Source organism: Oncorhynchus keta, chromosome 25, assembly GCF_023373465.1.
Source record: "Oncorhynchus keta strain PuntledgeMale-10-30-2019 chromosome 25, Oket_V2, whole genome shotgun sequence".
Classification (NCBI taxonomy): domain Eukaryota; kingdom Metazoa; phylum Chordata; class Actinopteri; order Salmoniformes; family Salmonidae; genus Oncorhynchus; species Oncorhynchus keta.
Window position 1 is genome coordinate 26706204 of NC_068445.1, and position 14358 is coordinate 26720561.

Here is a 14358-nt window from a genome sequence, read left to right on the forward strand (position 1 = left end):
GAGTGTATAGGGAATAAGCAGCAGGGGAGTGTATAGGGAATAAGCAGCAGGGGAGTGTATAGGGAATAAGCAGCAGGGGAGTGTATAGGGAATAGGTAGCAGGGGAGTGTATAGGGAATAGGTAGCAGGGGAGTGTATAGGGAATACGCAGCAGGGGAGTGTATAGGGAATAAGCAGCAGGGGAGTATAGGGAATAAGCAGCAGGGGAGTGTATAGGGAATAGGTAGCAGGGGAGTGTATAGGGAATACGCAGCAGGGGAATGTATGTAAATGTAATGTAAATGGAATAGGTAGCAGGGGAATGTATAGGTAATAAGCAGCAGGGGAGGAATAAACAGCAGGGGGGTGTATAGGTAATAAGCAGCAGGGGAGTGTATAGGGAATAAGCAGCAGGGGAGTGTATAGGGAATAAGCAGCAGGGGAGTGTATAGGGAATACGCAGCAGGGGAGTGTATAGGGAATACGCAGCAGGGGAGTGTATAGGGAATAGGTAGCAGGGGAGTGTATAGGGCAGGGGTGTCAAAGTCAAATGGACGGAGGGCCAAATAAAAAATGTAGCTACAAGCCGAGGGCCGGACTGTTCGAATGTTCATTGAAAAATTTTTAAATGACGCATATAGTCTAGTGAACCTAATTGAACCTACTGAAAACCTAACAAATATATTCCAATATGATCAGATAAATAAAGCAATATTTTCTTATGGCTCTGTCAGTAATCTTTAATTTTCAACAGACACAAAAGACAAATTTCCTTTATATAAAAATCCCCATAACATGAACATTAAATGAAAGAAACCGGTATTCAAGGCACCATCAGTAGCCTATATTTTCTATTTTAGCAAAAGTGGGCTAAATTTACTTCAAAGAAAAAAACAATAATAGCAATTTTCTATCATCCACTCAACTGAAATATTTTTAAAATATAATTGGATTGAAATACAATAAAATAAAGTGCAAAAATCTATTAATCAAAAACAACACTTTGTTTAAGGAGAAGTAACATGCAGTGAAAACAAATATTAAACTTTAACTTTTAAACTTGAACTGAGTAAAAACTCTAAATATGTGATTGCACAGTAATGTTCACTTGTTTGAGGTTGAGGGTGATACTTGGTGGTGTCCCATCTTTTCCACAAGTTCATCAATGTTCGGGGTAAGGCTCTGAGCTGAGGAAATCCTCAGAATTGAGTGGAGGTGTTCAGCAGTAAGTCGACTTCTGTGTGATGTTTTGTTCAAGTTCATCAAAGAAAACAGTTGTTCACACAGGTATGTGCTGCCAAACATAGACAACGTTTGAGCAGCCTGGATGCGCAGCTGGGGCATTGTGTCGGGGAGGAAACGGGCGAACTCCGCAGCACCCACTGCCGCATATTTTGCCCTCAGTGCATCATTGCATTGGAGGTCAATCAACTCCATTTGGAGGTTTGGTGGTGAGCTTTCCACGTCAACAGCAAATGGGTTACCGAGCAGTTCCAACCTGCTTTTTGTGCTTCAAAGTCAGCAAATCGGCGTCGAAAGTCAGCGGCAAGCATACCTATTTTATCAGCCAACTGTGCGCTCGGGAACGCACTGGTAGAGAGCTTCTCTTTCATGGTCTGGCAGCTGGGAAAGTGGCTCAAATTTTCTTTCCGCATCTGCGTCTCCCACAGAGTCAGTTTGGTTTTAAATGCCTTCACTGTACTGTACATATCAGAGATGACACGATCCCGACCCTGCAGCTGCAAGTTCATTGCATTCAGATGACTCGTAATGTCACACAGAAAAGCCATTTCACACAGAAACATTTCGTCTCGGAGTTGTGTTGTGTCTTTCCCTTTGCTGTCCAAGAACAGACAAATCTCCTCACGAAGCTCGAAACATCTTTGAAGCACCTTTCCCTGGCTTAGCCATCGCACCTCTGTGTGATAAGGCAAATCACCATGCTCCGTTTCTAACTCCGTCAGAAATGCCTTGAACTGGCGGTGATTCAAACCTTTGGCTCTGATAAAGTTAACTGTGCGCGTGATGATGCTCATTACATGCTCCATTTTCAAGGCTTTACCGCACAACGCTTCCTGGTGTATGATACAATGATAAGCTGTCAGCTCACCTGTCGCGTTTTCCTCTTGCATCTTTTCCCGTATCTTCGCCACCAGTCCGCTCCTGTGTCCACACATCGCAGGTGCTCCGTCGGTTGTCAAACCCACAAGTTTTTCCCAAGGCAGCTCCATCTCATTTACACATCTTGACACCTCTTCATACAAATCATGCCCCGTAGTTGTGCCATGCATAGGACGTAAAGCCAAAAACTCCTCTGTCACGCTTAGGCTGGAGTCCACTCCGCGGATGAAAATTGACAACTGGGCAATGTCAGAAATGTCGGTGCTCTCATCCACAGCCAAGGAATATGCAATGAAATCTTTTCCCTTTTTCACAAGCTGCTCTTTTAGATTGATGGACAACTGGTCTACTCTCTCGGCAATGGTGTTTCTGCTCAGACTCACATTTAAAAAGAGTTGCCTTTTTTCTGGGCAAACTTCGTCACAAACTTTAATCATGCAGTTTTTGATGAAATCCCCCTCCGTAAATGGCCGGGCTGATTTAGCGATCTCTTCTGCCAAAATAAAACTGGCCTTGACAGCAGCCTGGCCTTGTGATTTGGCTTTTTTGAACAGAGCCTGTCGAGATTTGAGGCCTCGTTTTAATTCCTCTGCCTTTTGTAGCCTTTGTTCCATGTCCATATTCTTGTTTTTGTCCGCGTGTTTCGTTTCATAATGTCGTCTCAGATTATACTCTTTCAGTACCGCCACACTTTCTCCACACAGAAGACACACAGGTTTTCCAGCTACCTCCGTGAACAAATACTCCGACTCCCACCTTGTTTGAAACCCCGGTTCTCAGTGTCCACCTTCCGTTTTGCCATTTTTGATGGGTATCTGAAAGTTAATTTTACTGTGATGCTGACAACTGCTGTGCCAATAAATATTGAAATGAAGCAGCCTACTGCTCGGTGCGTCACCGTTGCATTGTGGGAAATGTAGTATTGGTGCGTGTAAAAGATCTGCGGGCTGCCGGCTTGCTGCGGTCTGCGGGCCGGTTCTAATAATAAATCAAGATCATCCCAGGGGCCGTAAAAAACCTTCTCGCGGGCCGGATGTGGCCCGCGGGCCTTGACTCTGACATATGTGGTATAGGGAATACGCAGCAGGGGAGTGTATAGGGAATACGCAGCAGGGGAGTGTATAGGGAATAAGCAGCAGGGGAGTGTATAGGGAATAGGTAGCAGGGGAGTGTATATGGAATAGGTAGCATGGGAGTGTATAGGGAATAGGTAGCAGGGGAGTGTATAGGGAATAGGTAGCAGGGGAGTGTATAGGGAATAGGTAGCAGGGGAGTGTATAGGGAATAGGTAGCAGGGGAGTGTATAGGGAATAGGTAGCAGGGGAGTGTATAGGGAATAGGTAGCAGATGAGTGTATAGGGAATAGGGAGCAGGGGAGTGTATAGGGAATAGGTATCAGGGGCGTGAGGGCCAGCATTCAGAATACACTCATACACACATTCTCTCTGGACACATCCACACTCATACACACATTCTCTCTGGACACATCCACACTCATACACACATTCTCTCTGGACACATCCACACTCATACACACATTCTCTCTAGACACATCCACACTCATACACACATTCTCTCTAGACACATCCACACTCATACACACATTCTCTCTAGACACATCCACACTCATACACACATTCTCTCTAGACACATCCACACTCATACACACATTCTCTCTAGACACATCCACACTCATACACACATTCTCTCTAGACACATCCACACTCATACACACATTCTCTCTGGACACATCCACACTCATACACACATTCTCTCTAGACACCACACTCCACACATCTCTCTGACACATCCACACACATTCTCTCTAGACACATCCACACTCATACACACATTCTCTCTAGACACATCCACACTCATACACACATTCTCTCTAGACACATCCACACTCATACACACATTCTCTCTGGACACATCCACACTCATACACACATTCTCTCTAGACACATCCACACTCATACACACATTCTCTCTAGACACATCCACACTCATACACACATTCTCTCTGGACACATCCACACTCATTCACACATTCTCTCTGGACACATCCACACTCATACACACATTCTCTCTAGACACATCCACACTCATACACACATTCTCTCTGGACACAGCCACAGACACACTCATACACACATTCTCTCTGGACACAGCCACAGACACACTCATACACACATTCTCTCTGGACACAGCCACAGACACACTCATACACACATTCTCTCTGGACACAGCCACAGACACACTCATACACCAGAGTTTCCGTTTAGAAAATGTGGCACCGGACAACATGACAGGGAAGATTTTTATTTACTGGCCATTTCAGAAATGTAGCAGATCCATTTGCATTGGGTGTGTACACCATTAGGGCATAGGTGTCAAACTCATTCCAGGAAGGTCTGAGTGTCTGTGGGTTTTTGTTCCACCCTTGTACTTGATTGATGAATTAAGGTCACTGATTAGTAAGGAACTCCCCTCACCTGGTTGTCTAGGTCTTAATTGAAAGGAAAAAACAACAACCCGCAGACACATGGTGTAACGATCGTCTTCGGGAGAAAGAGAAGAGGACCAAAGCCCAGCGTGGTAAGTGTTCATCATTTCAATTAAAGAAAACACTGGACACTGAATCAATACAAAAATAACAAAATGAACGAACAAAACGAAACAGTCCTGTCTGGTGACATACACACGCAACACAAAGACAGAAAAAAAACACTCACAAAACCCAGGTGGAAAAGGCTACCTAAGTATGATTCCCAATCAGAGACAACTAACGACACCTGCCTCTGATTGAGAACCATACTGGGCTGAACACAAAAACCAACCTAGAAAAACAAACAGACTGCCCACCCCAACTCACGCCCTGACCATACTAAAACAAACAGACTGCCCACCCCAACTCACACCCTGACCATACTAAAACAAACAGACTGCCCACCCCAACTCACGCCCTGACCATACTAAAACAAAGACAAAACAAAGGAACTAAGGTCAGAACGTGACACATGGCCCTCCGTGGAATGAGTTTGACACCCCTGCATTAGGGTGTCCACCCACGGTGCTCATAATGATAGCCTCCCGGGTGTCGCAGTGGTTAAGGGCGCTGTACTGCAGCGCCAGCTGTGCCACCAGAGACTCTGGGTTCGCGCCCAGGCTCTGTTATAACTGGCCGCGACCGGGAGGTCCATGGGGCGACGCACAATTGGCCTAGCGTCGTCCGGGTTAGGGAGGGCTTGGTCGGTAGGGATGTCCTTGTCTCATCGCGCACCAGCGACTCCTGTGGCGGGCCGGGCGCAGTGCACGCTAACCAAGGTTGCCAGGTGCACGGTGTACCCTCCGACACATTGGTGCGGCTGGCTTCCGGGTTGGATGCGCGCTGTGTTAAGAAGCAGTACGGCTGGTTGGGTTGTGTATCGGAGGACGCATGACTTTCGAACTTCGTCTCTCCTGAGCCCGTACGGGAGTTGTAGCGATGAGACAAGATAGTAGCTACTAAAACAATTGGATACCACGAAATTGGGGAGAAAAAGGGGTAAAAAATATATATTAAAAAATCAATAAAAATAGATTATGGTAATTCATCTTAACATACCATGCAACTCCTGTAATGAAGCAGCTAATGAAATGTGATTTTCATAAATTTGCCAAAATGCAGTTTGCAGGAAAAAAACACCTGATGTGAGCGGTATATGACAGAAAAGAAAATCTCTGTTAGAAACTCAGAAAGAGGGTGAATCTAAAGATGCAACAACTAGGATGGGGTGCTGATATTACTAGGATTGTGCTTTTGACTTCTGGACAACAAAAGAAAGTTGATATGAAAACCAACAGAACGGGAGAGAAATAGCATGGAAGTCTTTCATAGGCGGTGTGCGTGCCAAAAGGCCTAGCTGATTATTGAGTTGGGCTGTCAGTGAAAAGAATGTAAAATATGTATAAAAATAAGGTGTCTTGAGTATAATTAAAAATGTTGAGACAAGATAAAGGGGAGGGGTGTGTGGCCAAGATTTGTTTCATTGTGTGAATTGTTTGCCCTTTGGTTGTTTATATCAATTCCCCATTACATATGTCTCCAGTAGTAAATGTACCGTTAATCCCCATCATTTGTTTACATTAATTTATGTTAATGCATTGTATTACTAATTAGGCCTACAGTCATTTACCGTTCTCATTCGCTGAGTGGAAACTTGTTTGCAGAGTCACAACCTGCTACACTTGTGAGAAATACGTTTTGGTGCTCCATGTGAGCAATGAGCATGTGTCTGGTTTCTCTGCCTTGTTAATGTTGAGGGAGCGTGTGCACCTGAGCATAGAAATAGTCTAACTGGCCTGCAGCGCACATTTAGGAGAGTGCCCATTTGGGAATGTCTGATTTCTGATTAACTTAACTCACCACGTCCACCACTAATAAGCTGAGCTTCTCATTCATTTTTTCTTCACCTCACATAGTAAGTCAACAAAGTATTTTTTTGAACATCCATTGTGAATTATGGCCTAGTAGTTCCTCACAGCAGGCCTATTTTAAAAATCTTTCCAACAATCTCCCCCTCAATAATCACCAAGCCTCGATGTGAAAGATCAAAATATCATCATCTGATTATCCCACATATCCAGTGGAAACATCATAAAATACCTGAACACTTTTCCCTTGTGTAAAAACAGCTGTCTGTGGAAACTCTGAGGGCCCAGAATAGGCTAGTTGATACAATATTTCAAGTTCGCTAGAGAGAGCTTCAGACCAGATCCAGTTGATTGATTTGATACAATATTGCACTTAACTAGCACAGCTCAAATCAAGACAGGCAGGCAGACAGGCTGCGTAGAGACATTAATGTGATTGAAAGAACTAGCATTTTCATCAATAGATTTTCTACTGTTTTTATTTTGTCGGCTTTATGTATTTTTACTTAGCTTACATGGAAGGTAAAGGCCAACGGCTGCATTGGCCATCTCGGAGTTGCTCTCATTTAGCCTATTTAACCGCCAATGATCACAGTGTATCAACGTGTCTATATGGCAGAGGCTGGTGATCTCGCATTAGATGCATTTTAAGTTTTATATTTTATCATTTTAATTAACCACGCGACAATGATTTTGAGAAATGAAAACGTTATTATTGAAATTAAACTAACTCCACTTGTAGAATAAATTGTAGAATAAATTGTTTGCTCCCCCAAACTTGAAACTCACGCACCTCCTATGAAGTCTTTATAAAATAATTGCCTCCATGTTTCCATGGTAGGATTTTCAAGCAAGGTAAGACATGCCTCATACTATGAAGTAAAACATTCAGGTTTCAAACAATTAAGTATGTTTTCGAAATGCATACTGCCTCCAGTTCACATTGTAAAGTGGTGGTGACGCGCTGATAGCCTGCCTACCATTGTTTTTTCTGCTGGCCCAGTCAATTTGGCCAGAAACAATTGTATTTATCTGCTTTTCATTTTTTTTATTGGACAAAAGCCGCCAATTACTGGCTAACAGAAACCCTGTCATATACACATTCTCTCTAGACACACCCACAGACACACTCGTACACACAGCCCGATCAACATATTTTGGCCTCTGCCTGTCGTACCTTAACTCTCCTGTCACCTGCCGTGGCCGCCTCCTCTACTTTCTCATGGACTGTCCATCATCTCTGCTGAGCAATTAGGCCGTGATGCTTTATTTGATTTTATTAGGATCCCCATTAGTCGAAGCCAATGGTGACAGATGGTCTTACTGGGGTCTGACACATAAAGAAAAACACAAAATACTTTACAATTGACATGATTTAAAAAACATTAACATGTAGTGTGTGTGCATCTATCAGTTACACACCAAGTAGGTCACATGTCAGTACATACACACAACAAGTAGGTCACATGTCAGTACATACACACAACAAGTAGGTCACATGTCAATACATACACACAACAAGTAGGTCACATGTCAACACATACACACAACAAGTAGGTCACATGTCAGTACATACTCACAACAAGTAGGTCACAAGTCAGTACAAACACACAACAAGTAGGTCACATGTCAGTACATACTCACAACAAGTAGGTCACATGTCAGTACAAACACACAACAAGTAGGTCACATGTCAGTACATACTCACAACAAGTAGGTCACATGTCAGTACATACTCACAACAAGTAGGTCACATGTCAGTACATACACACAACAAGTAGGTCACATGTCAGTACATACACACAACAAGTAGGTCACATGTCAATACATACACACAACAAGTAGGTCACATGTCAATACATACACACAACAAGTAGGTCACATGTCAGTACATACTCACAACAAGTAGGTCACATGTCAGTACAAACACACAACAAGTAGGTCACATGTCAGTACATACTCACAACAAGTAGGTCACATGTCAGTACATACACACAACAAGTAGGTCACATGTCAGTACATACTCACAACAAGTAGGTCACATGTCAGTACAAACACACAACAAGTAGGTCACATGTCAGTACAAACACACAACAAGTAGGTCAAATGTCAGTACATACACACAACAAGTAGGTCACATGTCAGTACAAACACACAACAAGTAGGTCACATGTCAGTACAAACACACAACAAGTAGGTCACATGTCAGTACAAACACACAACAAGTAGGTCAAATGTCAGTACATACACACAACAAGTAGGTCACATGTCAGTACATACACACAACAAGTAGGTCACATGTCAGTACATACACACAACAAGTAGGTCACATGTCAGTACATACACACAACAAGTAGGTCACATGTCAGTACATACACACAACAAGTAGGTCACATGTCAGTACAAACACACAACAAGTAGGTCACATGTCAGTACAAACACACAACAAGTAGGTCACATGTCAGTACAAACACACAACAAGTAGGTCAAATGTCAGTACATACACACAACAAGTAGGTCACATGTCAGTACATACACACAACAAGTAGGTCACATGTCAGTACATACACACAACAAGTAGGTCACATGTCAGTACATACACACAACAAGTAGGTCACATGTCAGTACATACACACAACAAGTAGGTCACTTGGGGGAGAGGTGTTGTACCGTGAGGTGTTGCTTTATTTGTGTGACAGCAGTAGGAGAGTTACAGCCTAGCCCACAGTATGTGCTAATATGTATGTGCCTTCCTTCTCCCTCTCTTTCCCTCTCCCTTTCTCTCTCTCTCCCTCTTTCCCTACTCTGTCTCCCTCCCTCCCTCTCCCAGGCTATAATCTGTGATTAATGGCAGGGGGGAAGACGGGGTGTAATGGGCAGCTCTAAGTGAATGGGCCTGTTAGAGCAGCATGGCTGCAGCAGCCAGCGCCCAAGAAATGGGATTAGCCGCCCAGGGTCCTGGGATGGAAACTGGGAGGGAAGCAAAGGGGGTCCAGCCCTGGTCCACCTCACACCTCCCAGCTCCTCCTGGCCCTCTCCCTGGCCTGGCCTGCCTCTGATTGGCTTTCAGTCCCATCCCTTACCTTGGGATTTGATTAGCGAGAGGGAGGGAGGAGTGTCCATCCATGAGGCAGCAGGTTCTTGGGGATTGGGGAGATGGGGAAAGAAAGTATGATGTGAAAGAACCGGCAGACTTCAGAAATGTGACTGTGTTGGAGGTAATCTGGCCCAGATGAAGTGAGAGAGAGATCCCTACAAACCCTGCTCGCTGCATGACCACTGTCTGTGAAGCATGGAGACTGTCTGTCACTCCCCCAGTCAGCGTTCAGTCATGTATAGACTAACTGTACTGTGACTGTGAGCTATGGCCACTATTTGTGATTTATTAAAGCTACGCCACAAAGAAATGCATTCTCCTCTGCTCACTGTAGGAAGTGAAGGATGTCACTGTCAAAAACAGTATTTTATCCTTTAATGGTTGGTTCTGAAGGGCTTGGAATGACAACCATATCAGCAGGCTGGTCAATGTAATATACAGTAATAATGGGCTGCCATTGGACTGTGGACCCAGGCGGCGTCACAAATATCACCCTATTCCCTATATAAGTGCAGTACTTTTGCACAATGTAGAGAATAGGGTAGTGCACCTAATGGGGAATAGGGTTCCATTTGGGACGCTGCCTCACTCCAAACTTATTTTGTCAGTGGATGGTTCCGGAAATTAAAGGAGAAAGAAAACCTTGTACCACAGCAGATTATAGGTCCCAGTCTTCTTGGTAAATCTCATATTTCTCAAGACACAGGTTTAATTTGTTTTCCCATTTTTCTGGGATTTGTAAATGTTTACTTCACTTAAGCTTCTCCTAGCATAGCTGCAAAACAAATGCCAAAGTGTATAACATATACTGAACGGAAATATAAACGCAACATTTAAAGTGTTGGACCCATGTTTCATGAGCTGAAATAAAAGATCCCAGAAATGTTCCATGTGCACAAAAAGCTTATTTCACTCAAATTACACCAGAGATGTTTTACTCCAGAGCTGTTGCCAAAGAATTTAATGTTCATTTCTCGACCTTAAGCCGCCTCCAATGTCATTTTAGAGAATTTGGCAGAATGTCCAAATGGCCTCACAGCCGCAGACCACTTGTAACCAAGCCCAGGACCTCCACATCCAACCTCCACATCCGGGGGGGATCATTCTGATTGGCTGGGCCTGGCTCACTAGTGGGTGGGCCTATGCCCTCCCAGGTCCACCCATGGCTGTGCCCCTGCCCAGATGTGAAATAGATTAAGGCCTAATGAAAGTATTTCAACTGATTAATTTCCTTACATGAACTGTAACTGAGTAAAATCTTTGAAATTGTTGCATGTTGCGTTTATATTTTTGTTCAGTATATATTGCCCACAATATGTCTCTCTCTCTATCTCTCTCTTTAAATTTCATGTAAATAAATGTACAGTAGCAGTTGATTGCATTGTGCCTAATGTTGATGAATGTACTTCCAAAGATTGTGGATTGTTCCAGTAAGGGCTGTAGACTATCGTTGGCTGCTGTTGGCTGCTGTAGACTATCGTTGGCTGCTGTTGGCTGCTTGTTGGCTGCTGTAGACTATCGTTGACTGCTGTTGGCTGCTATTGGCTCGTAGACTATCGTTGGCTGCTGTTGGCTGCTGTAGACTATCATTGGCTGCTGTTGGCTGCTGTTGGCTGCTGTAGACTATCGTTGGCTGCTGTTGGCTGCTGTTGGCTGCTGTAGACTATCATTGGCTGCTGTTGGCTGCTGTTGGCTGCTGTAGACTATCATTGGCTGCTGTTGGCTGCTGTTGGCTGCTGTAGACTATCGTTGGCTGCTGTTGGCTGCTTGTTGACCACCTGCTTGCTGTCACTAATTATCCATGGATACTATAGTTTAAACACTATGCCTGCTAACGTTTACTTCCAGTGGTGGAGGGCTGTTAACTATCATTGGCTACTTTTGGTGTGTTTAGCGCTGGTTGTCAGAGCCATTGGGGTGATGCTAATGGGCCAGTGTTGGAGGTAATCAACCCAGCAGCCTCCCAGGCAGCCCAGTCTCCTGTTGTTCATGCATGAGTGCCACGGTAACACGCCACTGACTTTTTTTGAAAAAGTCAAATGAACCTCTAGCAATACGACATGGCTGTTCCCTTAGCGACACAGAGTTCAGTTCTGCCTATCAGGCAAGCTATGGTCCATGTTACCAGAGTGCCTCATGGCCTTGCAGTGTTTAGGTAATGGAGTATGGTGCCATTTTCAGTTGTAAGTACTTTACAGATGTACTTATTGTTGTTGGAGGGAGGTAGTGGTATTCTCAAACCACAAGTTAACCCCTCGAGAGGGACAAAGGTATTTTTAGATGTTATAGTGTGCAGTAAGCATGATCTGACAGCGGAAATATTGACAGTGTGGAAACTGTGTTGCTTGTGTGTGTATAGAAGATTTAGCTAAACGGTATAGCTTCTAGCTGTTATTGTTGTCTGAGTAAGAAATAATCCCAGTGCCGAGGGAGCCCATACTTTCTGACCCCAGAATTAACCATTTTCTTACTATTCCTCCCCCACTAGGCCTTGTCCGGGGGATGAGGGGGGAGGGGAACTTCAGTGAAGATAGTCAAAATAAAGACCCTGTGTGTGTAGGGGACTGTAAGTGAACTTTGAAGTCATTCTATAATATTTTGTTTTCCACAAACCGAAAGGTCTTGCCCCGATACATCCTTTTGTTATGAAATCCCTACTGATTCTCTCTTTATTGCTGCCAGGCTCCATGCCTGCTGTATTCATAAACCTCTCCTCATCGTGTGTGTGTGTTTCCTCCCCTCCCTCCCTCTCTCTGAGATTACAGAAAATGCAGGCACAATGATTGAATTATAATCAGTGAGACATAGCAGTCTATCTCCTCACTGTGTGAGCACAAACAGGACTTTGTTCTCACTGTGTTTTGTATGTTACTAGTAACTTGTTTCATTTTGCATGAATGGTTGTTCACTCAGATGTGAAAGTTATCAAAGAATGACAGTTTTTCCTTTCTCCATTTCTCTTTCCTCCACATCCTCTCCTTTCCTCTCTCCCTCTCCAAATCGCCCCCTCCCTCCCCCCCTACTCCACCCACAGGGACCCTGTGGAACCTGTCTTCCTTTGAGCCTCTGAAGATGGTGATTATAAACCACGGACTGCAGACTTTGACCAACGAGGTCATCATCCCCCACTCAGGCTGGGAGCATGAGCCCAACGAGGACTCCAAACCTCGTGACGCAGAGTGGACCACCGTCTTCAAGAACACATCAGGATGTCTGAGGTAATAGCTTGCTTGAGGCCTACTACACACACACTCTCCTCTTAAAGGTACTTCCACCATAGTGAAGCAGATGAAAGATGGTTAAAGTAACACATCAGCAGGCCCATGGTACAATGCATATGGACTAGCCAGGCCACCACTCTCACTCCAGCACTTCACCTGAAGAGGCTATTCTCTGAATGAGAGAGGGAGTTAAAAGACATTTTCCACCAGTGCATCTGATAATGAACAGATACAAATCGATGTTCTCCTATGCTGCTGTGGCCATTAGCAGTGCTATTAACAGACCCCTGTACAGACAGCCTCAGGTTCCTTAGAGGCCATCCTAGCAACCTGATGCTTGATTAGGACTTCCAGGGCCACAAGGGCTTATCGCCATGGTTACCTCTCCCATAATGACATTAGCCATTTTAAATCCACGTCCCTTTCTACCTGAGATAAAAGGTTGTGAGGGGTTGGAAGGGGTTGGGTTGGGTCGATTTGGACCGGAAGAAATTAGTGTGCAGATTTATAAGAATTCTCACAGGTTGGTGAGAAAGTCCTGTTTTCCTCCTCAATTTATTCAAGGCTAGATTACATAATGCACAGCATCTAGTAGATAGCAACATTCTCCTCAATGTATTCCTGCTGTGGATTATTGTGTCCATAAACCTTTTCTCAATCAGAACACATTATCAAACTGTTAGAGTTAATCAGGAGACAAAAGTTAGCTAGTCCAGTCTCTAGCTACTGTCACTCAAGACTACTGCCCTCATCTATTCAGCTGGCTTACTGACTGACCTTAGTTGACCTTTTAGTGGAAGTGTTAAAACAGGAAGCCAGTGTTTGAGCCTGTGTGAGCCCCCACCCCAGACAGGAGATAACAAACAGTGAGTCTGGTCTGGTTGTCTGAGTTAAGCCAATAGTCCTTCAGGAGATAAAGTGGGATTGTTTGTCTAGAGCTGCGTTCTATCCCCACCAGTAAACTAGCCACGGCTGCTGTGTCCAACCTCAACTGGCTACCGCTGAGGAAGTCTCCAATATGTTGTAACACATGGGACTCCAGGAATTGTGCTTGTGGATGGCCTCTCTAGTGCTATGGGGTCCTTTAGTGTTTCTAATAAAGATTTAGAAGCTACAAATTGTTTATATTGGCTATGACTTCATTTTGCCAAGTGGACTTTAAAAAACTTCAGACAACTTTTTTACCCTCTTTCTCTCATCTCCTGTCGTGACTTGGGCCTTGTATTTTGGCAGTGTACCACCCCAGTGAAGCACCAAAAGATATCCTCTGTACCAGCTATACTGTATGTTGCCCCAGCCCCATCATGGCCAACCCACAGTCCCTAATCCACTGCAGCTCAGCTCAGCAGTCAGTGCAGTCTGTTGGTCAGGATCCAAGTCAACGCTTTCTTCCCACCCCCTGCTGTTTTGATCAAATGTAACCCATTCCAGATGAACCCATTCTTCTTTTTCGGTTCTCTCTCTCTCTCTCTCTCTCTCTCTCTCTCTCTCTCTCTCTCTCTCTCTCTCTCTCTCTCTCTCTCT

The 14358-nt window shown here is 44.3% G+C and overlaps 1 protein-coding gene across 20 annotated transcripts in view; it reads left to right on the forward strand.

Annotated features, from left to right (window-relative positions):
- The window catches only part of LOC118358464 (splicing regulator ARVCF-like), a 366019-nt gene that overhangs the window by 296011 nt on the left and 55650 nt on the right, over positions 1-14358 (forward strand). For all 20 annotated transcript variants that reach the window (XM_052479027.1, XM_052479028.1, XM_052479020.1 and 17 more), the window contains one exon: positions 12648-12831. In XM_052479027.1, coding sequence (XP_052334987.1) covers positions 12648-12831 — 184 coding nt within the window. The remainder of the gene's footprint in view (positions 1-12647; positions 12832-14358) is intronic.